Below are 25,999 nucleotides of genomic sequence, written 5' to 3'. Positions count from 1 at the left end.
GTAGTCACTAGAGAAAAGCAAAATGAAAACACTGGTCTGTTTAGGTAGTCTGCCTTGCTGGAAATACCTCAGTGTAGGCAAGGAACCATGCAGCCTAGGAAAACCCCAGTCAGAAATGGAATAACCCAGGCTTGAAATAAATAGGAATAAACTCGAAATAAATAGGAGAGGGGGGAGAAAAAGAAAAAAAGAAAGAAGGAAGAAGGTGTGAGACAGAGCGTCATTAACTATCTGGAGAATGGGTATTTAAACCTAAGCAACTTTGATCTGCTTAGGTTTAAGTACCCATTCTCCAGATACTTAATGATGCTCTGTCTCACACCCCCTTCCTTCTTTCTTTTTCTCCCCCCTCTCCTTCCCTGCTCGTATTTTTTTCGAGTTTTCATATCCCCTACTCATAACTCCAGTCATCTGAAGAAGTGGGCTGTGCCCACGAAAGCTCATGATATCATCTACATGTTTTGTTAGTCTATAAAGTGTTACCAGACCATTTGTTGTTTTTTTAAGGTATTGAAGCATTTTATGTAGTTTTTTTCCACTGATATCTTTGGGAGCCTTTCCATTAAATTCAGTGGGCTTTTGATCAGGCCCATAGCAGATAAATAAAGATTCTTTCCAAATTTCTCTTTAAAAAAACCCTGTGCTCACAGTTGCATGCACATCTTTTAAAATACTTTCTGCGTGAAGTCAATCAGTTTCATACACATGAGCCTTCTGAACTGAATAAAAGGCAAAACTTTAAACTGCCTGTTAAATATTAGGTGACTGTAACACAACCATTTGGGTCCCAAAAGCAAACAGGCAGGAGGAGGACTACAGACAGTGAATACTAGAGCATCTTGCAGGCTCATCCCCATACGAAACTCTTATAACTGACGGCTACTGCTCACATGGGCTATGATGCATCAGAGGTACAAACACTTCTTAATTTCTCACAGAAGTTAGGAAAAGCTGAATGATATTGGGAGGTTACAGTCTGCCTGGTACAGAAGCCAGCCAGATTGTTTATTTTACCACTTTCTCTATTTAAGGGCCAGGGTGTGTGCACATGCAATACAGGATTAAAATGTGAATATGCAAACATGGATTACATCCAATTTTTGCTCTAATTCTCAGACGAGTTCTTACAGACAGTACTACAATAAGCTTCAAGTAAATGTTAGATAGAAGGATACCATGAGGAATGCTAACCAGGGACTGGAAAAGTGCCGAATGAGCTCACATTTTCATGAACACTCACAGATATGATGCGCACATATCCATAGTAACACATCACTTTGGTTAAACTGCACGTAAAGGAACTGTGTGTCACGGCAAGTGGGTGGAATGCAGGAAAAGAAGGAAGAGTAGGTGCCTAGGTGGTTACTTCAGCACTCCCAAAAGGGGAGTTAGAAATATCTGCAGCTCTCTATAGTAAAATATTTAAACAAACAAGTGTTTTTCCCTCTAGATGCCTGCCAGTTTTTCATGCTGCTAATCCCTCTCTGAAATGCTAGAACATGTTTTAATATAGATTACAAAAATGTTAGCTACAAAGGTGTTTGTATGCTCAGAGGGCCACACTAGCAGAGCAGGAACATTGATTCTGTGCCTTCGGAGCTAATGTTGCTTTTGGGGAAAAAAAAAAGACATTTTTCCAGCACCACTATGGTTTGCAGGGTGCCCTCCAGAACCACATTATCCTATTTTCACCAACATTTCCAGTTCAGTACACTTGGCTGTGGTGGTTACAACTGCTTTCTAAAAATTCACTGCAGTAAGGAGATTTAAAAACAATAAAGGTGAAAAAAAGAGTAAATTGTAATCCTCATTTTCGAATATTGTTACAGACCTATGTTGTTTTTCACATATTTTTGAGGTACTCTTCTTTTGTAGAAGGGATCAGAAATACCCTCTGTGGCTAATTCTTACCCTTTCATTCTGATGTTGCTAGGTAACTACTTTCTTCCTTGGACTTTCATGTTATTATTTATCATGTTTATTGAGGTAATGCCTAAGAGTCAATCAAGAACAGGACTGCAGTGTGTTAGGCACTATGCAAACAGAGACATGTAGCAAAAATGTATATTTTAGTATTGGTTATAAGATTATAAGTATGACGTGTAATGATTTGATGTATAATGGCTTGCTTATAAGTTCTGTATGCTTCTATTTCACCCTCTCCCTCATGATTAGATGTTTACTGTAAGGCCTTCTTCCTGTTAGCATTGCAAATTAAGTTGTACCCCTTCTCTGCATCACAAACCAAGTTGTGTCTTCTAGTAACTATTAATCTTGTCTGATATGTTGCACAATTGTTTGGTGTGAGTGGAGGATATGTGTGTGACAGCCATCACAGATGCCCAGGTGATCAAGAAGAAGTGGAAATTTTGATGATAACAAGGAAACAGACATTGTGTCTGAAGCTGAATTGAATTAGCAGCATTGACAGAACCCTGGCGATAGGCAGACACCCCCAAGAATGAGAGACAAGGCTGGGAAGCTTGACAATCACCATCAAAGAGAACTCTGGAATACACAGATTTACACCTCGTAAGGATGGATGATTGCAGCAGGACACTGCAATACCCATAGCCTCAAATGGGAACTTACATGTATAAGAAGGGGAGCTCTGGCCATTAAATTCTGGGTCCAGTCCTCTAAGCCAAGACTCAGAGGAACTCCGACTCCTCACTCAGTTAGCCTTGCCTGGCCAGTAAGAGTGACTTGAGCCACAACAAACTGGTATCTGTAGGACGGGTGGGTGGGTGAGTGGGTGTGGGCGTAGACAAATATATTAAACCCTAGTGGGAGGGGAGAGACAGGGGAGAGGGAGTGTGGGTGTGGGGGTGTGTGTGTAGCATATGCTAACTGCTTTCTACCATATTCTCAATAAATGTAGCATACTGCCTTTTCCCCTGAAAAAGAACCCATGTGCTTCTTATAAGCATTACAGAATAAGGATAGTCCCTATCCACAAGCATCTGAGGGTATGTCTACACTACCACCCTAGTTCGAACTAGGGTGGTTAATGTAGTCATATGAACTTACAAATGAAGCCCGGGATTTGAATTTCCCGGGCTTCATTTGCATGTTGCCGGGCGCCGCATTTTTAAATGTCCGCTAGTGCGGACTCCGTGCCCACGACTACACGCAGCACAAACTAGATAGTTCAGACTAGGCTTCCTATTCCGAACTATCTGGATGTGGAACGAGGCATACAGATAGTTCGGAATAGGAAGCCTAGTCCAAACTATCTAGTTCGTGCCGCGTGTAGCCGCGGGCATGGAGTCCGAACTAGCGGACATTTAAAAATGGTGGCGCCCGGCAAGATTCAAATGAAGCCCGGGAAATTCAAATCCCGGGCTTCATTTGCAAGTTCGTATGACTACATCAACCACCCTAGTTCGAACTAGGGTGGTAGTGTAGACATACCCTTATAGACTAAACTGATAAAGCAAAGATCCACAGTGAGGCATACTGTGAGAGAGGAGGCACATTCAATAAAAATTTTGTTTATAATTTCCCAATTTTATGTGTTTTTTTAGACACACCCTATGCATCAAATCCTAGTTTCTACTGGAAATATGTACATAGGAAGTAGCACTCCTTAATTTAAAAAACAACCCCCTCCCTGGCTCAAGTACACCCTCAGCACCTCGAACTGCAGGATTTTGTCTCCAATAGATAGCTAACTGCTGCGAACATAACATGCAAAGACTTTCCTTCTTGTGTTCAGGAGATCCCTGCATTAGCTACTTTCAGATGACATTTGATGACTTTCTGGCTGCTTCAGGTGCTAGGTTTTCCTCACTTGAGTACTTTTGGAAGCTATGCACCTGAGTAAAACACTTTCAACAGCTAAAGACTCAATATTTTAACAACATGCAAAACAGCCTGTAATTTAAAGAGATACTGTCAACCTAGTGTAACCCAAACTATGGGCCCCACTTTAAAATTATCCTAATGCTATGGGAAATACTCTCAGAATTTTAAATACAAACCCAAACTACAGCAATGCCAGGTAACACTAGTGACAGAAAGGAGGCAGCAGAATACAAAAGAATGAGTATAAGATGAGAAGTCAGGCTCTTAATTTCCCCATTTTTAAAAGTTGGAATTAGTGTCCATACCTAGCTGGTATGGGAGAACTAACAATAGTCCAGAGCTTTGAAGACGTAAGTGCTATTTAAGCACTCAGTACTTTATTATTAAAAGCAGGAATGGATTAATATATTGTAAACATCTTCATATGGATCCCATGGCTTTTGTAAAAGTAACTGCTGCTTTGTGTACTTGAAAGTCATTTTGAGAGATCAGAGTAAGAGAAAAATGGTAAGATATTTCACAGATTTTTGTCACTGAGTTTAGCTTTTCATCAACAACTGCAGCAGCTAATTGTGAGTTAACTCCTTGTGACCTGACAGAGGGTATTCTTAGAGGAAAAACAATAAAGCAAAACACCAGAACTCAGACAACTAAGAACTTAGTTGCTCCTGGCATCGCCAGGGAAAACCCCACTCTTCCCCAGCCATACAGCAAGAGGCAGCTCCTCAAATACCCACCCAAAAAGCATATAAAACAGAAAAAAGGGAGACAACTGAAATATAGAGCCATGAGACAGGGACTCGCTGGTCCCCTGGGCAGGGGTGGGGTGAGGGTGGGGGGCTCCGTGCCCCCAGAACAGGCAGAGCCTCAGGCTGAAGGGGCATGCCTGGGCTAGTCTCCCCCATGCAGTCCTCAGCACTGCCTGGAGCATACCATGTGGGGCTCTGGCGACAATTTAAAAGGCCTGGGAATCCTACCTGCCACTGCTGCTACTATGGCAGTGGCTGGAGCCTGGGGCACTTTGGAATCCCGGCCCTGGGGCAGTTGCCTCCTTCTACCCACTCCCCCCACGCCCCATTGGTGGGCCTGCCATGAGATGACATGTGCCTCTCTGACTCATGCAAATGTGCACTCTGGGGATCAGAAGAGTGTTACCAGTGATACAGAATCTCCCTGGCCCTTCCAAACCCCACCAAGAAGTAGCACGCTTTTCAGCTGACAGCAATGTATATTTTCATTTGCTCATCTATTAACTAACTTGGGGCGCATCTACACAGCAGGGCAAACGTGGAATTAAGCTACACAACTTCAGCTATGTCAATTGCATAGCTGAAGTACAAATAGCTCAATTCAGTTTTGTCGCTGTCTACACAGCAGGAAGTCAAAGGAAGAACTCTCTACCTTTGACTTCCCTTACTCCTCATGAAATAAGGGCTACAGGAGTCACAGTAAGAAGTCCTCCAGCTCGACATTATTTCGAAATAATGGCTTGCTGTGTAGACACGCATTTTGTTATTTCGAAATAATGTCAGTTATTCTAAAATAACGCTGCTGTGTAGTCTATGTCTAGGCTATGTCTACACTATGGCTACGTCTAGACTTCAAGCCTCTTTCAAAAGAGGCTTTTTTGAAAGATACTTTAGAAAAAGCTTCTTTTGAAAAAGAACATCTAGACTACAACCAGTACTTTTGAAAAAGCAAGCCGCTTTTTCAAAAGAGAGCACCCAGGCAGTCTGGATGCTCTCTTTCGAAAAAGGACAGTTTGCATTACATAGTGCCTTTTTTCAAAACAGCTTTGAAAAAAGGCATTATTCCCTGTAAAACGAGGTTTTCCGTGGTTGAAAAAACTGCTGCGTTCTTTCGATTTACTTTCGAAAGAATGTGGCAGCAGTCTAGACGCAGGAAAAGTTTTTTTGAAAAAAGGCCATTTTTCCGAAAAAAACCCTTTAGTCTAGACACACCCTACGTGTTTTGTCAGAAGAGGCAATGCAAATGAAGAGCTGATTAGCATTTTGTTGTGCTTCATTTGCATAATCTATTCCGATCCATTTTTGAGCAAGAGGGTTTTGCGCAAAAACATGCGGTGTGTACGTGTCCATTTTGTGCAAAACCCCCTTGTTGTGCTAGATCCTTATGCCTCTCCGGGAGGTAGAAGGGTTTTTGCGCAAGGGGTTTTTGTGCAAAACAGACACGTCTACACCGCATGTTTTTGCGCAAAACCCTCCTGGGCAAAAAAGGATCGGAATAGATTATGCAAATGAAGTGTGACAAAATACTAATCAGCGCTTCATTTGCATTGCCTCTTCCGACAAAACACGTAGTGCATACACACCCTTAGATTTATTTGCTAGTCCTGATAGAAAGAGGAAGAATAAGCACATATTAATAGCTTTCCTTCTGTTTTCTGTTCACCTCCTCCTGACCACCCTGTTTGGAAATTAAAATGCTGCTTCTCTCTCACCCAGAATAATTCCATTGGGTTCCTCTGGTGGCTGCCATACAATTCGTACTGATGTCAGTCTCACTTCAGGGAACACCAGCCTCACAGGTGGTCCCGGGGCTGAAAAGAACAACAGAAATCACATACATAGATATTATGTACCAAAGAAACTGCTAGTTCTGTGACAGCCACTTGTTTAAAGACTTCTCTGTCTGCTTTATACAGAAGCCAGGTCAAACAGTATCTGAGCAGCACTCCAGAGATGGTTATGGGCTTATGATGCTGGACATGCACACACTGGTTCTACGATGAGGTATTCTGTGAAAGATTGAGTGCCTCTTGCACCACAGAAGAGCAACTACGATGCGGCAACCACACAACCGTAGAATGTACTGCCCCTATAAAAGTGTGTTACAAGGGTGCTTTGACAAATGAGTTCTGCCCTATGTGAGAGTGATCTCATAACAGCATAGTTGGGAATCCCTGTGAGCCAATCAGATTACACACTTCATCTAAGTCACTACACAGTTCATTATATTCTAGGGTGTGAGGCACTAAGCTACCTTTACAGAGAGAGATAATGTGTCAGCTTAATCCCCCTTCATGCCTGTTGAAAATTGAATAATAACTAACTGCGCTGGCAGCCCTTGCTTTGAACTCCCTTCTGATTTTACATATACATTTTATATTCCTATGTCTAAGCCTGAGAATGCTTGTGAGGTCAGAAGACCATTAACCTGGCTTTTACCCAGGTTATCCATCTTAGGCTCACAAGGTGAGCTTATGTGAATTCAGAAATAAGCAGGCTCTGAAATTCTCTGTAAGCACAAATCCCACCTGCACTCTCACTGATGATACTTTTAATTAAATTGAACTGAAAGAAGACACAACATGTTTATGTTGGGAGTTTGGAGATGGAAGAACAATTTGTGTCATTTGCCAACATGTACTTTAGGAGGGAGCTTCTATAATGAGCTTGCCTTTCACAAATATCCTTAAACATTTCTCATTACATTCTGGTTTATGGAATTCAGTGAATGCACAGTCTCCCGGTAGAGTTTTGCTACAATAACCTCCTCTCTGCTTCGTCCCTTAGAAAAAGGCCATGCTACCACGCAGCTAGTGTGTTAGGAGAATAACTCAAGCAATGACTGGGGGTAATTGCGCTCTTCCTCTGTGCAAAGCACATCCTTAGTGCTTTGCTGTAGACTGCGGAAAATATTGTACTAAATCAGAAGTCTGAACATGTTCTCAGTCCAATGTAATTACTTCAGTAAAGTTGCCTATGGAAATCTACAGTTATTTAATTTCTGTTGGGAGCTTTAGATCCAAATGGATTTGGGATTTTATTTGTATTTATTAGGATGAATAAAAAAAAGTTTTAAACTGACACACTCTTTATACTTGCTCATATGCTACTAAAAATGCAGAGAAGATGGTAACCTTTAAGTGTTTGACATCTGTAAAGCCAAAAAAATATTATTACTGCTGATGTATACTTAGGTGAAAATACACCAGGAATGCTCTCACCATGCAGACAAGTTAAAACAAAAACAGGGGATGGCTCCTGTCCTTTCAGCACATCAAACTGCACAGAGTAATCTCTGTTTGTAGGAAGCATGGGGGACTACAAATGGTCATTTTTCAAAGGTCAATATCTTATTGACCAGAACAAGCAGGTAAATGACTGACAGACACATGAGATGGGTTTAAACAGCAGGCTGCAATTTTATTAATTATTCCTTGGGGGAGAGTCAGTATACTATCTGCCCCAGCTCTCATGTACCAGCCCTTTAATTAATTTCTTCCAGTGAGGGTTACAGGGCTTTTGTCACAAACAAAAAAATAACTTGGAATACTTTCTCCCTGGTCTACCCAGGGACCAGTGTTCCCTCTAGTTGTGCAGCAGCACAGCTTCATAGGTGATTAATCATCCCACCCTCCCCCAGACTGGGTGAGGCTGATTAATCACCTGTGAAGCTGTGCTGCTGTCCAGCTTGGAGGAAACATTGCCAGGAACTCTGTTCATTTGTGAAACCTCTTCACCCTGGTCCTCCGTGTAAGGAGGATGGAGTGACAAGAGGCCACAAAAAGGCATGAGAGGTGTACCTCTGTCCTCAAAGACTTCGAAGTTCCACTATTTCATGAGAGCAAGGTTCAGATGCACAATTCTGGAGGCCTTATTGACATCTGGAAGCTGGGTCTTCTCACCTTTACCCCCAGACACCTGCTGAACTCTGTGATGAGTCAGCAATAATTGATGTTATAAATTATGGAGGTTGTGGAAGTCATAAATTCCATGGTTTTCTGTGACTGCCGTGACACCTGCAGTGATCAACGTGGCTGATAGCAGGGCCACCAAAGCAGCTGGGGCAAAGGGGGCACACAGCAGGCAGTCTACTGTCCTTATCCCCTCTTACCCAGCCAATGGCTACGCAGAGAAATGAAGGGGAGGGGGGAACCCCTCTCTGCTGTGCATACATTTGGACTTTTCTCATCCTCTTCTGTCTAGTCAAAGTACCTTCCCTAGTAAAGGCAGCATGGGGTATGCTCTTGCAGAACATTGGTATAGACCAGCATTAGTATAAACCTCTTGAGGTCCCTTGCAGTCCTAGTATTCTATGATTCTATGATTAACCAATCCGCAGGCTGGACGTGGTTCGCCAGGGTGAGCTCCTGGAGAACAGCCACTTTATTTACCTGTCTCTCCACAAGTACACACACTTGCAGCTCCCGGCCTGCACCACTTTCCACAGTTCCCATTGGCTGGGAATGGTGATGCACTGCCAATGGAAACTGGAAGTGCTCGCACCTGAGGAGGCACACGTAAATAAAGCAGCAGCGGCCTGCCAGGGGCTAACCCTGGTGAACTGCCTCCATCTTATTGCCCAGCCCTGGTGTAGACCCTCTTACTGGAATGCCAAACTTCATATCACCGTCAGGTTCAGTCAGGGTTGGATTTGTTTATTGTGTCCTATTATAGCATTTCTTTTTTTAGCGCTAAGATTGCAGTTCTGTGGAAGTGCATAATTGGGCTGTCAAACTTCAGCTTGGAACTAGCTATATGAGGTTTTAATGAGTGAGAAACAAAGGTTTTGCTTTCATCAGTTATGGGGGGGGGGGGGGAATGTTCTAAGTTTTTGGGCCCAGAACCTCAGCATGCCCACAATGCTGTGCTAACTGACACTAGCCTAGGCTAAGGCCATTTATGTTTAAAACAAATCCAGGCTATATTTTAAAGCTTGCATAAGGAAAACCAATTTTATTTTAAAAGAAATGTTAGAGTGAAGGGGAAGAACACTTGAGTGACCCACACACTTACCATCATCCTTGGTTCTCTCTATGACTGGAGGGAAGTTAGGGACTCCATCTCCAATACGTGTGAACGCCAGGACCTGAATCTCATAAAGCACATATTTCCGCAAGCTGGCCAGCAGGACAGACTGGGTGTGGTTACCTCTCACTATTTGGGCCTTTGGTTCAGAGTCCAAATCTTTTGCTTTAAATAGAATCTGAGGAATAAACACAAGAGGAAAAAGTATGGTTGTCATTATCCAAAAAGACTGCAAGAAAGAGGGTAGGCATTTTGGGGGAGTTCCTGAGCTTAACGCAACAGATTCAACTGAATTCATTTGTATAGACAGGTAATCCCAAGGACATGAGCATAGGCTTTATATAACAGAGGGTAAGCCATGAAGTTCTGGGTATGTGAAGGGAAATCAGGGATACTGCAAACTGGAACCCATGAGATTATGACTTTAGAAGACAAAGGCCATTGTTCGAAACAATGCAACTCTACTGGACTCTTTGCCCTCATTTCTGGTGACTGAACTGCAGTGACTCTGGGATGAAGGGGTGCGTTATGAGCAGGCTTCTTCCAGGGTCCTGCCTGATATTCCTTTCTATGGTCTCTGCTTTGAACTGTCGGTGTAAACTGCAGTTCAAAGAGACTTACCGATGCTAATACTGACAGCGTTAGTATGCTACAAAGAGAATATAGACTCATGATGGGAGCAGCAGGAGACGCTAGCTACCCCAAGTACACACCCATCTGTGAGACTAGACATGAAGCTGGGGCATGGAATGGAATGGTATGTATAACACTCTTATGATTGCTGCTGTTCATGTGACCGTGGCAACACTCTATTCTTAGCATACTAACTTGATCAGAGCTAGTGTAGTTTATACCTCCAGCTTCACTTGTATACATACCCTAAGCCAATCAGATCACTCCTTTGAAGAAAGCGCACATTTCCTGACTTTTCTCAAAAGAGAAATGGGTAAATTAATATGCATCTGGTAGATAATAGCTATCAAAGGGAAAAACAGCCCAGCAAATGTATTAAAACCCCCTTTATAGCATGAAACCTCAACTGTGTACCTTGTAGCCCAGGATAAGTCCATTCTGCTCTGATTCAGGTACTGATGTCCATGTCAATAGGATCTGGGTGGAGCTTACAGCTTCAGCTGATACATTCTCAGGGGGAGCCGAAGGAACTGCAATCATATGGAATCACAGATGTTAGAGATATGTTTTTCCTTCCTATTGGGGTCACCTACTCCATTGCCCTGCCTGCTCAGGATTGCTTCCTACAGAGCATTTATTTCTGTCTTGTTTAGTTTGGTGTTCTGTGTTTGCAAGCCTTCTCCACAGCCTAAAACAGGTAAAAATATGCACCCTATATTTCCCTCTCTAAAATCTTATCCTTTTTCTCCTATCTGTATCCCTCCTTCTATCCTCGCTAATTTTTCATTAATTCTTCCTGCAAACCATGACATTTGTGAACAGTAAAAGATTCTAAACTATGGACAGTCCATTCCTGTGTATTCATTTGTTTTATTTGTATATAATATTAACATAATAAATATGGAAATTGAGATGTAAATGCTCCACACTCTATATACTTTGTAATAATTAGAATCAAGTTAGCTTTGGACCAATGCAAACATCTCTATGTCACATGTTTTACTTCCCTGTGATGAAAGCTAGAGATCCTTATATCCTAAGGGTTTATCTAAGGGTGCAACAAGAATTCCAACAAGAATTTTGTATCTATCCTGCTTCCTAGAAAAATTATAGCATGTAGTCTAAACCTGGCAATAATTCCAGCTTCTGAATTGATCCCAGATCTCCTGATTAACTGAGGACTGCTCCTACCTCCACGCCTTTTGATTAGGGTGCAGTATACAAAGTGTCGATGTTGCAGATCTATAACGGAGGAGCTAGGCTTGGATCAGCAGGGTATAAATAAAAGGCACGCCCATTTCATTTAAACTATAAAATGTGATTATTGGGCCATATTAAATTACAAATACCACAGCAACTGAAATAGCGGAATCGTCCCTGACTAGAGAGTGCAGGGATTCTATATCCTCTGTCTATTACCTCTTCAGGCATCACAGAAGAGCCAACCAAACACAAGCACAAGTTTAACACCATTCAGTTATGTAATTAAATTTGGAGGCTGCTTTGGAAGGTTCAAGAAACAAGATTTTATTTCAGACCTTTCTTCTTTTTCTTTATCTGAAGGGCATAATCATTTTTAAAGCATGATGCGCCTGTCAAGCTTCAGAGAACATTCATTTGCTAAGGAAGAGAGTGTTACACAAGCACATGTGGAAAAGGTTTGAATAAGGTTCTGAGTGCATCACCAAGGGAGCACAATGCCCCTGAAAAAGCCAGCACTCTCCTTGCAGTCCAAATGAAAGCAGGAGAAAAGCTCTTATGGAGGGCTAGCTCCTGAGGCTGTAAGCAGCAAGAACAGTATAATGAGTATGACACAAGAATTAATATATATTGAAAAAAAACCACCAACCCGCACCCCCGTGCACTGAAGGTTAACTGCATATACAGTCATTTCTGAAACAATTTCCCTGTTACCAATTACCTGGGACATGAGAAACAGAGTACCATAACACAACAATGCAGCAGCCTGAAATCAGATTTTTTTCCTCTCTATGCTGAAGTGTTTTTATCTTCTTCTAGATTTATCCCCCACAAGGATATAATTATGTTAAAGGAAAACAGATTGCCAGGAGCCATGAATGTCTTTGGATTCCTGCCATAACTTTATCTGTAGATCTTCACAAAGAGATACTCCCACATGAATTACTTTGGAGGGAGAGAGAAAGGAATCAGAGTAAGTATAAAGGAAAACAGCCCTTTTCCAGCCACACCGGTTTTTGGGGTTTTTTTTTTTTGTTTGTTTGGGGTTTTTTTTTTTTTTTGCTTTGAATTTTCCTTTTGCGAGACAAAAAAAAACTTCTTTATTTTATGAATAATCTTTTGCTTTTTGGTCAGTTGTTATAAGTTCTCCACAGTTCACAGAAGGTGCTGCAGTTGTACTCATAGAGTATGCATGCATCTTTAGGTTGTGTATGTGATCACTTATTACTGCAAGCAGGAGTATAACAATGCAGGAAATGAAGCTTCCTGAAGATTTGCTAGCCCCGACTCCTGATGCACTCTCTCACCTCTCAGTAACAGGCAGACCAAGTATTTCCCCAAATATTGTCTTAGGGATGTAAGTGCAGTACCCAGATGGAAACTCTTTTTTTATGTGTCAAGTGATTACCAAATCTTAGTGTCTCTCTGTGCTAGCATTCCACTGCTATTCTTCTTCTGATGGTCATGTTTCTGTTCTAAAGGGGAATCAGATTCAAGATGATCATTATATAAGGAATGGGAATGTGTGTGTTTGTGTATTGTGTTTGGTGATAAGGTGGCTGAATTAAGGGTTGCTTTTCATCAGATGCCACCACCAGAATACAATGTTGAAATGTTCTATAAGCATAAAATGAAGGACAGAAAAATTTAATGCTAAATGTAGAGGCACTCTATTACTCTCCATGAGGTAGTTAGAAGTAATGCCATGCATAGGGTACTTTCATGATCAGACGTGGGAAACTACATAGACTCTCATGGTATTCTCCAATAGATCACAGCAGAAGCTCTTGTTTTTGCCGTTATATTCTCTATCACCATAACCGCATTCTGTCCATTATAACTGGAGTGCCTCACTGTGGTGGGAGGCACATCCTGGTCCTGACCAAAACACTGTCATACAGAAATGCAACAAAAATTCACAATTTCTCTATTTGTGTGACAGGATGGACTTGGCCCCAAAGCCCACTGCTGAAAGTTTATGGCCTCGCCACACCCGACCTCAGAAAAAGAGCAGTAGAAAAGTCCTCAAAGTTCCCTGGAACGGTGGTATGAGATACAGCCAATCAGGGCCCAACAAGCTAGTATAAAGAAAGCTGCTGGGCCAGAGCCAGGCAGTTCCTCTTTGTAGTTTGAGGACCAGGTGATTGGCTGGCTTCGAGAGCGGTGGCAGTTCCATGGACAGTTCATTGTGGAAAGCTTACTGAGGACTGGACTGAGGCCCAGTGTCAGCTACTGAAGACTGGGGCTTGGCTGGTGGAAAGAGTTGCAGAACCCTGGATAGGGTACTGGTGGGACTTTGAGACATAGCCCTGAGGTAAGGGCAGGGATGGTGCAGGGCCATGGGGAAGTGGCTCCGGTAGTGAGAATAGCAGTAGAACTTCAATGAACAGGACACAGCACACAACTGCTATTTACAGGGTCCCTGGGCTGGGACCCAGAGTAATGGGTCTGGGTCTCTCCCAACTCTCCAGTAGCTAATGTGGGGGGAAGAGGGAAGGGGGGGGGAGAAGCCTGGTCCTAAGGCAATCCAAAGGATGGAGCCCTGGAACACCATGCCGGTGACAATCATTACAATCCATTGGTGTCTATTTTGCATTTTACTAGGAAAGTTCAACTGTCTTAAAAGATGCCACACGTGGAGGGGTGCACTGGTTCCTTGGATTAGCTCACTTATGTTTACTGATTCATTGCCACATTTTGAAAGCAAAAATAAAGCTGATAATTTGTACAATTTATGTTAGAAGTGAGAGTTCAGACCTGTGGCTATGTTAAAAATAAGAGTGTTGCAGCACAAAGCCCTCTTTGTCTGTTATGTGAGGGACACAATAGGCCAGATCCTCAGCCAGTGTAAATCAATATAGATCCATCGGTTACAATGGAAAAATGCTTCTTTTTGCAAGCTGGGGATTTGGCCCTATTTCTGCAATAAAGTAATGCTTTATCTCAGTATCTTAACTGCTTCATGAAGGTCAATCTCTGAAACACTAAGAGCTTGATCCTCCTACAGATCCGTGACTGTGCTTGTGTAACAGCTGATTTTATAAGACAAGTGGCTATGCACATCCACGTAATCAGGGAACATTATGAGCCCACAAACACTAAAGCAGGGGACTAGCATATTTGAGATGAATTATATGAAAACATGAGGTTATGGATCAAGAAAGAAACATTAAGATCAAGGTTGTATGAACACTGTTATGGACTATTTAGCATTTCTGTAGTTGAAATATATAATTCTGCAAACCAATTCCCATCACAATAAGTGGAAACAGTGTGTAAATTGTCATTCTGTGATTATATTACACAGTGAAATGAACTGAATTATTTAAGTTCCCAGAGTATGAAAACATTTCAGATCAATAAAATCTCTCCTTTTTGAAGCCTAAATTTATCTCTCTCCCCCCTTCAACTTCTCGTTCTTGTACCCAGGGTGTGGATCTTCCTTTCATTTTGTTCATCCTTCCTGCGGTCTGTTCCTAAGCCATCCCCCATCAATCCCAGTATTATTTCTCCATGCTCAGTCTGTTTGGTTGCCTCAAGCCTTCTTCATAATGAATTGCATTAAAAGACAGAGTAGCTGCAGTGACATGCAACTTATTGTTAGTACGTGTGCTCAGCTAACGGTGACATAAACACACCTCTTAGAATAAACAGTCATCCAGATGCAATTTTTCTTTTTTAATAAAGACCATGGATGCACCCAGCTGCACTAATATATAGGATACCAAGAGCAAATGTAGTGCAGGAGCTCACGTCTCAGACTGCCATCCTGGGCTAATGGTGAAGAGCTCTGCAATGGGAGTTAATATAGTTTTGGCTCTGCCACTGTGTGTCCTTGGATGAGTCAACTTTGGCCTGATTGTCAAGAGTGATGAACACCCACAATTCTAATTAAAAATCAACCTACATCTTGCCATTTGTAATACAGGATTTTAATTCTTACCCAAGTCCTACCTACCTCATAGGAGTGTTGGGAAAAGTTTTGTAAGGCATTGTGAGAATATACACCTCTGTCTAACTGGTAAGTATTACTATTTTGCTCACTCCCTGAAAGTAGTTGCTGATGGGACTTGCATTTGTGTTGAATGGCCCACCCTTCCCTCTGGCTTTAGGTATAACCCTACTCACACTTTAACCCAGCCATGCTCATGAATACAAGGCCTGCCAAGTTAATTTCAGCTTTGAATTTTTTGTTTTCAACACAGTATGTTGTTCCACCCATATCTGAAAAAAGTATAGCCTAATATATGACCCTTTACCATGCACCAAAATGCTTTATTCTAACACATACAAATACAGAAGAAATTACATGGAAAACAAACTAATCCTTATGGTCGAAATCAGTGCACACATAAGGACCGTTTTGATTATTTAGTTTTCTGGAATCACTTGCCAAATTAAATCTTTTTTTTTTTGATATTGGGAGAGAAAGTGCTGACATATACACATAGAACCTTTGATTTTTAAATGGATGATTTGGACCACTATAACCCCAAGGATTTATGAAACTACTTAATCTTACTATCTGCTATTTTTCAGAGGAATCGTTTGAACTGCAATAGAGAAAAGAGGAAATGCAGTTATCTCCTTATAATGATACAGGGTGCTTCAAAACTATTTGATTCTGGGTCTTACTATCTCAACCTCCATTACCAAACAGGTCTTGTTTAAAATCCCTCTCAGCAATAGCATTCCAATTATTAGGAAACCCAACACTTTAAAAGAGAGGGGCTCAAAGATTTTGTTTAGCTTTTTACCTTTAGTTAGTTCAAAGCTTAGTTGCTTCAAGCATAGACCAAATCTTGCAAGGTCCTGAGTACCTGTTGCTGCTGTTGGTAGTTTTTCCACATTGTCTATCTTTATGTAACACTCAGATGTGCATACACGCTCACAGCATGTACAGAATTAAGCTTTAAAGCACTCAAATTTAAATGACTTTGAAGGAAAACAAAACATGAGCATTGTTTAAATACTGGTCACATGCAACAATAATTTACTTTTACTATTAAATATTTTATCCAAATAGGGTCACTCCTTCTAATTAGTCAACTGCAATATAAAATCAAATTACAACAGAAGCATGCAGGCTGGGTCTGAAAAAGAGGTTTTGTTTGAAGTTCCCTTAGCTAACAGCTTTGCAAGAGCTATCTTCAGCTGTTGCTACAGAGTTACCAGTTACTTGTTGATGCCTTGATATTGTAGAGACTGCTTTCTTCTGGCAACTGGAATGTCTCTAAACTAGTGTAATAGCTGCATACTCAGATCAGGTAGATAGTACAAGTTCTACATACTTGTTAAAATGTGCATACATGGGTTACACACATGCAGATCTATGGGCACAATTTTGGAATGTGGCACTCATAGCTCAGATCATTAGTTATCTCTTTGGTCACTGTCTACTTCATTTAAAACCTTCCCCAACAGGCTTTCTGGCTTCTCGATGTGTCTTTTAAAAAATCATCAATGAATCCATAATTTACACTTTTAGGTTTAGTAGATCTGCAAGAAACAAAGGTTGAGGGGAAGTGCTGAAGATGCTGAAATGCACCATGCCCCTTCTTTTCAGAAGCACATATGCTCTAGGGACTTACCAGACTCCCGTGTGCAACTTCTCACCACATCGCTCCATGGTCCTGCTCCAATGGCATTGAAGGCCTGAATCTGCAGTTCATATTCTACCCACTCCTCCAGATCCTCAATAGTATATTCCCGCTCCAGTCGGTCATTGATTATCTTCATGAGCACTGGAGACTGCAGATCCACTCGCCACAATTTTATCCTGTAACCCACTGATTCCGGGTTGCCATTATATTGAGCGTCAGGGAGAGGCTGGCCATTAATAGTAAGAGGAGCACAAAATTATTGCATGGAATTGGTGGGCTATGCTTTTCAAATCATATGGCATTGCCTTTTGTATTCATATATTTAACAAATACTCCAAGAAAGTAAGAAAATTTTGGGGCGTGTGTGAGAGGTTGAGGGTTAATTTGTTTTGTTTACCATTTATAACATTTTTATTTTGTACATGATATTATTTTATTTTTTGCATGCCACACTACCTAATTATCTTATAGCAACCACCACCTCTCTCTGTCCCACCCACACATAGATACATCGCTCACTCCACATTTGTGGAGGTAATAGCAAACTGGTAAATTACAGAACCATGGGATAAAATGTGGAAACGACTGATAAATTACAGAGCCATGTGATATATTTATCATGCACCTCAGACTGTTTCACTGTCCCTCTGCCTATCAATCCATCTAACTAGGATTCATTCTAACATTCCAGTTCCCTGAACAGATTCAGACACTTAAAAGAAAAATTGACCTGCCCCAGAAATGTCATCACCTGCTCCACCCAAGTGTGGATTTTCCCCCTTAAAACTGTATCTGGAGGAGACCAAGTATGAGCAATATTCAACACTGCATCAGTAACAGGTTTTGTTGTACATTAACATTTCATAGCTTTAAAGTATTCTATCCTGCAGCCCAGCAGGACTAGAAATGTAAACTTCATTCAGTTGGAAAGAAGTTCCCAAAGGGTCACAGAACTCACTTGTCGGCCTTGAAGGGCAGAAATATCAAACTTTAAAATACTGACATTATTAAACTGGGTCATTTTTAGATGTATTTGTGTGGTTCTCTCTGACCTCTGCACTGCTGGTCTCATGGTAACGAAGACATTTAGCTTTACAGGTGGATGAATACAAAACAGTCCTAATGAAAGTTTAAAAAATCCCCTAAAATGCTCTTGAATTATCAGAGCACTGACCAGAGATATGAAGGTGTGATATACTACGAAGATGTGACAGCATTGGATAGGGATGAGTATGTTACGCTTATATGAAGCCACAAATGAATTATATAGGTCAAAGACCAAATGAACTATAATAGCTCTTCTATACATACTAATGTCTCATTTATAAGACTGATATCTCAGCCAGTGAAGGACCAGACAAGTTCTGAGTGAGTTTTGGAAGCTGGACTCTCGCCTTTTCAATGGACTACTGCTCCTAGCTAGTCACATGTGGGGGTGGGAGGGCAGCAGGAAGAGGAACTATTTTGGGGGTAGATTAATAATTTAGAAAGGCAACTATTTGAAGGGAGTTAGAATATTAGAGTGAATCCCAGTGAGATATTTTTGCAGGCAACTAAAGCAGTCAAAGGTACATGGTAAATTAATTTGTGAATAGCTCTGCAATTAATCACCTGATTCCGCAATTTATCACACAGCTCTGCAATCGATCACCTGGAAACAGTTTCCACACAGGTGGTATGTAGGTATATATGGAAATACTCTACTGGAATAAAACCAGAGTAACTCTCTAAAAATAAAGGTTGTTATTCTAGATACATGTCAGTGTAACTCAGGAGAAGCATATAACTTATTACAATTTTAGTTCATTAACAATTTATCATTGTTATAGATTGCTGTTGTTCTCCTACACACGGCTCATTTCAACATCTCTTCATCTTCAAGTGACCATTTTTTAAAAACGATCTTCAATGGCCCTCTCCCAGCCCATCTCTTTATATCAGTATCTGCAAGATCACCAGACTTTAGTGACTAAAATTCAGTGAAGAACTTTGCAGAACAAAACAGCAAATTAGCTCAAGTATTTATATTGTTTATATGAGCTGACTGAAGCTGAGGAGAAGCTAACGGAAGTGGAGAGCCTCAAAAGCCAAGGCACTAGCATCTCTGGCCTTTTATACAAGGAGTATATTTGCCTTGTGGGAGAATTGAAGTGATTAGTAAAACAGTTAAATCTCAGATTTCAAGACTATTTGGACAAGGGAATGTTTTTGCTACTGCTCTTCGGGTCAAATATATCGAAAAAATGAATTAATGAACTTTAGATACATTCTCCAGGGAAACGGACAGCTCAAATGTCAGCATCTCCCCCGACTTTCTAATTTACATTAACTCACCATCCAGCGGATCCACAAGCTAGTCTCACTGGCTGTGCGTACAGTAAGGCTCCCTGGTGCAATGTCTGGTGGAGCTTGTAGTGTCTGGATGACTCGAGATGGTTGGCTGAGTGGGCTTTGGCCCACGATATTCGCCTGTCTCATGCGGAATCTAAAGCATAAGGAAATCACGGTGAAATATGTTCCAAAACAAAGCTAACCTAAAATCGAACAAATGCTATTTCTTGCTCAGGATGACGCCGATATGAAAGAAAATCAGGCCTTTATCAATGAGAGATGTGAGTGCCCATTGCATTCATAACTAAGTCCACTACTGTAATAATAGCAAGATCCTCAAAATTACACTGAGTTTGTGTCTATTAGAAACACAGATAGGCAATGTAAGGAGATTGTGTTCTATACCAAATTTGAGGCGATTATGCCAGCATTTACTGATTTTTTTTCCCTTGAGATACCTTCATGTTACATTCAGAAAGGCTACGTCTACACTGCAGTGCTATTTCAGGATATCTCTGGTATTCCACGCCTTTTGAGCATGCCCGTTATTTTGAAATATAATATGCTCATTTTTTCGACGTCTCTGTAATCAGTATTACACAAGGGCTGTGTCTACACTGGCCACTTATTCCGGAAAATCAGCCGCTTTTCCGGAATAACTTGCCAGCTGTCTACACTGGCCCCTTGAATTTCCGGAAAAGCACTGACAATCTACTGTAAAATCATCCGTGCTTTTCCAGAAAAACTATGCTGCTCCCGTTCGGGCAAAAGTCCTTTTCCGGAAAACTGTTCCGGAAAAGGGCCAGTGTAGACAGCACAGATTTCTTTTCCGCAAAAAAGCCCCGATCGCGAAAATGACGATCGGGGCTTTTTTGCGGAAAAGCGCGTCTACATTGGTAAGGTAGGTGTTGGAATAGCAATTTATTTTGAAATAAGTGCTGTGTAGACCACCAGATTTTGAAATAAGTGATTTCAAAATTGACTTGAAATTAGCTATGCAATTTGTGTAACTGAAATTGCGTAGCTTATTTCGAGTTACGGGTGAAGTGTAGACACACCCAAAGAGTGTTATGAACATCTGTATCTATATACCATAGTGTCCTTGCAAATATCAGGAATGCATCAGCTATCGTTCCCTTCAATGATCAGTTCAAAGAGGGCTGATACATCTCTGAGGACTGCCTTGTTTCCTTTCAGGCAGAAGAATAATTAAGTTATTTAATATGAATACACAGCTTAAAAGTCATCCTGTTTGCTCCAGATGATCTCTTCTACAGCAGGAGTTCCTAAAAGGGCACGAAAGCCTTTTTTTCAACTTCATAAGGAATCACAAAAAAGTTAAGATTTGCTGGAGGCTTCAGATACCGACTAGTGACAAACACGGGGGGGGGCTTTCAGTTCCAAATATTTGAGGCTACCATGTAGCTGCTCAACTTGTTTATATTAAACAGTAGAAATCTGTCTTTAATGACTGGACGTGGATAAAGGCTGAGCTAGATGATGTAGCACCATTTATCTATCTGCTTTGATCACTTTAGGAAGTGCATTAAAGGCAATACATCAAACAAACACCATCCCTGATTTCATACTCAAACATTGGCAAAAGAAGCTCAATTGAAACAGAATGTCTAACTGATAATTAGCACTCATGATTTATCCTTTCAGCATGCTGTAACTAGAACTAACAGGAGGAATGATCAGTCTTTTGCAGCCATATTTTTGGTTTTGAAATTTCCAATTTTTTCCACAAAAATAGAATTGCTTTGAAATGTCAGAGTGAGCAGGAAGGTCGCCTGATAGCAGAGCACTGGCAAGGAATGTGGGAGACTCAAATTTTAAAACCCCTCTCTTACTCAAGGCAGAGTTTGAAATCCCAGAACACTATGCTTCAGGCTGAGCAAAGACTTAAATCTGAGTTGCACCCCATCCACCAGATTAAGGAGTGCAAAAGGCTCCCTCCTCAAGCTCTGGCTATAGCATTGCACCTCTCCTGACAAGACAAGACAGGTTGAAACTCTCTAGTCTGGCACCAGTGTTTCCACTAAGATTTTCCATCCATGAGCAGAGTGAGTTTTGTTTTGTGCACCAATATTGAGGTCATGTGTACTTGTTAAGATGTGTGCCACCATGGCACCCAAGTTATAATCCCCTCTCCTTGCCTCTCTGCTGCCATGTTTCTCACCCTTCCCTCACCCTGTCTGCTCCCCTGGTGCCTGCTGCTGCCCCCCAAAATCCCTCACCCTCCTCTGCTGTCCTGGCTCCTGCCCTTTTCACTCCCATCAGTCCTCCTGGGACTTGCCCCACCTCCCCATCCTCTCTGTGCTTGGATTCATGCCAGGGCTGCAGTGCTATTTTTAGTACCGCAGTTCCGGCCCCAACAGTTGCCATGCAGCCACAGCCCCAGCTGCTCCCAGGGGCTGGGCCATGCAGCGGGCAGCTGCCTCATGTGTCAGGACTGGAGATGGGCTGCAGTGCTATTTTTAGTACCACGGCCCAGGCTCCAGCTCTGGCAGCCACCACTCAGGTTCCTGGGGTGGGCAGTCATTTGTCACATAGCCCCGCCCCAGAAGCAGTTGGGTCCGCAGCTGTGCAGCTCTGATGAGGGGGTGGGCAGGAATGAAATTCTTGGTGCACACCTGCACAGTGGCGCACCTTATAGGAAACCCTGTCTGGCTCTCTCTGGTCTGGCAACATCCATGGTCTGGCATGATTTTAGTTAGCCAGATGTCCACTTCTCATAGATGTGGCCAAGTTTCCCGCAGTTTCAAAGTTTGTTTATAGCTACCAGACCTTGCTCTCAGTGTTCAGTGCTGTTATTTAGCTCTAATTTTCCGCTAAATGTCTTCAGTAAGCAGTGGAATTATTGGTAATACTGCTTGACAATATTGACCTCCCATGGTTCAGCACTGGTCAGGTCCTTACAGTGCCAGACAAGAGAGGTTCAACCTGTACTTCAAGAATCTGGTGACAGCTAGGAAATTTATCTCTTTTAATAATCATATGACCAGAGCTGGGTGAAAATTTGCTTTGCAAGCAACTTGAGGTAAATGGTTTTGAACCAAACCAAAACTGATTTTTTAAAAATGTTTGGGAAACTGAAAAGATTGAACTGAACATCCATGAACCATTATGGCAAAGTTTCTGTTTAGCTTTTCAGGAATTTTGACAAAAGGAAAAGAGGGCTAGATTCACAGAGGAGGAGGTGCTGGTCCTGCTACATCTCTTTAGTCTGGAGCTGGCATCGGGGAGACCTGGGCTCAGTTTCGCCCAGGCCTAACAAGGAGACAGGAATAAAGCATGGATCTCCTCCAGTACCAAAGAGGGGCTTCTCCACTGTGAAGTAATATTCTGGAATGAAGCTCTCTCAGTCACTCCTTTTGAAACTGCCCTTTTATACAAACATTTAAAGAGTCCTTGAAGCAGGGATTTTAACTTGTACCTTCCACATCCTACATGAGTGCTTTAACTACCGAGCCATGGAATCCTTCCTACTCCCTTTCCTTGGCCCAATGACTATCCACTGCCATCATGAAAAGCTACAAAGACATCCTGATAATCCATTTTTTTCTAAAATTGCCATAATATAAATCTCCCACATCCGTGAAACAGCTTTTAGAAATTCTTGGCAGGTTCATATGTATCGTATAAAACTGAGTAGTAATATGCTCTACTGGTGAAGAAAAATCCAATATGCTCTGGTGGTTTTTACTAAAGTCAAGAAAATTAGTGCACAGGCACAGAATGAATTACAAATTCTAAGGTCTTCACCTTGTTTGTATCTCATTGCTTAGCAACACATGGTATCTGTGAGCCAGGTAACAGACCTGTCTGTGGTGTGAAAGTGAACAGTGTCTGTAGCAGACTGCTTTGCCCTGGCTCCCAGAAGTCCCCAATTACTTTTTTTTTATCAGTACATTATTTCATGGAGGCATTTTCCATCTCCATTCTTAGACCTTGTCTATCCTTGAAAACTGCATCAGTTTAATTAAACGATGCACTACATTTGATTTAAACTTTACATATATTGATTTATCTTAATTTGGTGAATTCCTATAAGAAAATCTTTTAACCAATTTAAATTATCAAATTAAGCTTAATCAACAGAAGCATCTTTACACTGATGTAAGGGTATAGATATTAGGAGAGTGTGCTGGTTTAACTAGACCAATTTGTAATCAGGTTTAAATAAACTGGTGCATGCGTTCCATATAGACAAGGTCTCATGGTCAAGTTACTCAATAGTACCATGTAGTCGTTTTTATTCCCCTTTGCAACACACTTAGTTATTCTGCTATGCATAGATTAAAATTTAAATGCACTAAACAGTTTGGTTTCAGTGTATACTATGATGGTTTGGGAATTTTTGTCTTTCATCTTGCAAATGGCTTGCTTATGAATGGAAAAGCTGTTCCATGCTAGAGTTGTCTAGGCTGCTGATGCCACATTTAATTACCAGCTGTTCTCACCTGTAATAAGTGTATGGAATGAGGTTTGGTATCTCTAGCATCTGGGCATCAGGTTCATTCTCCACCTCATACAGACTCACCCATTCTTCCTCGTCTCCTAGAACGCCAACCTACAGTTGAGAAGTTAAGGAACTAATGTTAGCCAGACAACATCATGTCCACTCATGACATGTGTAATTGCTGCAGTGGAAGGGTGGATACCTTTAAAACAAGAGTAACCAGCTAATATTTGCTTTTTTTGCTGTGGCACGCAACAATGGTAAATATGATACCATGACTCCTTCCTTATCTACTACTGGGATTTCACTTTTGATTCACTGGTGAGGCCCATATCAAAAACACATCATAACCCAGAGAAAAGAGGGCTAAAGTCATATTTGATTCATTTGCATGTTTGTAACTAGAAGGCAAAACAGTTGGCTAGTGTTAACACAAAAACAAAGTTTCAGTAAGTGATGCAGATTAACCAGGCCTGCGTGGAGGAAAAACAAGGCAGTAATGAAGACAGAGAAACAAAAGACGACAAAGAACAAAGGAGCTGTGGGCTGTGTTGAGACCAAGCACCACTATATGCAGCACTTTGTATTAATTAACCACTGTCTGTGCCAAGAGCCAACGCAACACAGCCCCTCAGCTAGCATACTCCCAGAAGGTGTGGAACAGTCATAGGAATTTAATGCATTACTTCCCACATGCCATCTCTAGGGAAAAACGGAATTAGGAAAAGCCAGGATTTAAAAGAGAGAGACCCCAGTGGATAAGAGGAGAGCCAAGAGTTCGGCGCTGGGTCTTAGAAGATGGCAGTAGGCTGAAGACTTGGTCAGGCCTAATAGGGTGGTAACAAGGGTTGTGGGATGGAGCTGGAAAAGAGAGGGAGAAGAGTTAGTTATCAGTTTGGTGACTCAGGAATGCAGCAGAGAGGGTCTCAGAGGGAGCGTGTTTTATATAATTTTAGTTTCGTTGACGCCACACAGGAACCTACATTCCACTTACCCCTCTCTGAGCAGGGAGGGTCAACACCTCTTTAAACAAGGGAAGTGATTGTGTACTCTTTATAGCAACACATATCAAGATACTTAGGTGACACTTCACTTAGGGTATGTCTACACTACAGTGTTATTTCGAAATATCTAATTTTGAAATAGTTATTTTGAAATATCTTATTTCAAAATAATGTGTCTACACACAAAATGCATTTCGAAATAGCTTTTTGCTTTTTTGAAATAGAGTGTCCACACAGATTGGACGCTGAATCGCATTTAAGGCCAGCCAGAACTGGTTCCAGCAGGGCATCAGGTCAGAAGTTACCTTGTGGCAGGGCACCCTGGGAAGGGCTGGAGGCCCCCTATTTTGAAATAAGCATCTACATGGCACTTATTTTGAAATAGCAATTTTGAAATTGGCGTTATTCCTCGTGGAATGAGGTTTACCACTTTCAAAATAAGCTCTCCACTATTTCAAATTAATTTCAAAATAGCAGTTGGCTTGTGTAGACACTAGGAAAGTTATTTCAAAATACCTTTGCTGTGTAGACATACTCTTAGGCTGTGTCTACACTGGGCCACTTATTCCGGAAAATCAGCCGCTTTTCCAGAATAAGCTGCGAGCTGTCTACACTGGCCCTTGAGTTTCCGGAAAAGCAACGACGCTTTACTGTACAAAATCAGCCGCTATTCCGGAAAAACTATTCTGCTCCCGCTCGGGCATAAGTCCTTATTCCGGAAAAGGGCCAGTGTAGACAGCCCAGCAGTCTTTTCCGGAAAAAAGCCCCGATCGCGAAAATGGCGATCGGGGCTCTTTTCCGGAAAAGCGCGTCTACATTGGCCACAGACGCTTTTCCGGAAAAGCAGCCTGCCAATGTAGACGCTCCTTTTCTGGAAAAACTGAAAATGGAATAGTATTCCGTTTTAAGCAGTTCCGGAAATTCATGCCAGTGTAGACACAGCCTTAGAGTCTAGCGCTGCCAAGTATTTAAAACTATAAGATTTTCCCAGCATTACTTGGTTCCTTAACTCAAGTAATTTTGGGGTTTTGGAAAATAAAACAAAGAGTACATGTTTCATTTAAATCATTACTCTGAGGTGCGGTTCGGGATGAGGGGTTCAGTATGCGGGCTGTCCTGCGGAGAGGGCACTACCCCAGTCCTCTCTCACCACAGTAGCTTGGCGCAAAGTGAGAAGTGCCT

The 25,999-nt window shown here is 41.7% G+C and overlaps 1 protein-coding gene across 14 annotated transcripts in view; it reads right to left on the bottom strand.

Annotated features, from left to right (window-relative positions):
• Positions 1-25,999, bottom strand: part of SDK1 (sidekick cell adhesion molecule 1) — an 855,588-nt gene that overhangs the window by 109,325 nt on the left and 720,264 nt on the right. For all 14 annotated transcript variants that reach the window (XM_075899629.1, XM_075899627.1, XM_075899628.1 and 11 more), the window contains 6 exons: positions 23,815-23,924; positions 19,352-19,502; positions 17,006-17,243; positions 10,629-10,744; positions 9,570-9,759; positions 6,269-6,367 (listed from right to left, as the gene is read on the bottom strand). In XM_075899629.1, the coding sequence (XP_075755744.1) occupies positions 6,269-6,367; positions 9,570-9,759; positions 10,629-10,744; positions 17,006-17,243; positions 19,352-19,502; positions 23,815-23,924 (904 nt within the window). The remainder of the gene's footprint in view (positions 1-6,268; positions 6,368-9,569; positions 9,760-10,628; positions 10,745-17,005; positions 17,244-19,351; positions 19,503-23,814; positions 23,925-25,999) is intronic.

The sequence above is a fragment of the Pelodiscus sinensis genome, chromosome 16 (genome assembly GCF_049634645.1).
Source record: "Pelodiscus sinensis isolate JC-2024 chromosome 16, ASM4963464v1, whole genome shotgun sequence".
NCBI classification, from domain to species: domain Eukaryota; kingdom Metazoa; phylum Chordata; order Testudines; family Trionychidae; genus Pelodiscus; species Pelodiscus sinensis.
The sequence above is the reverse complement of the archived record's forward strand: the minus strand, read 5'-3'. Positions and strand labels throughout refer to the sequence as shown.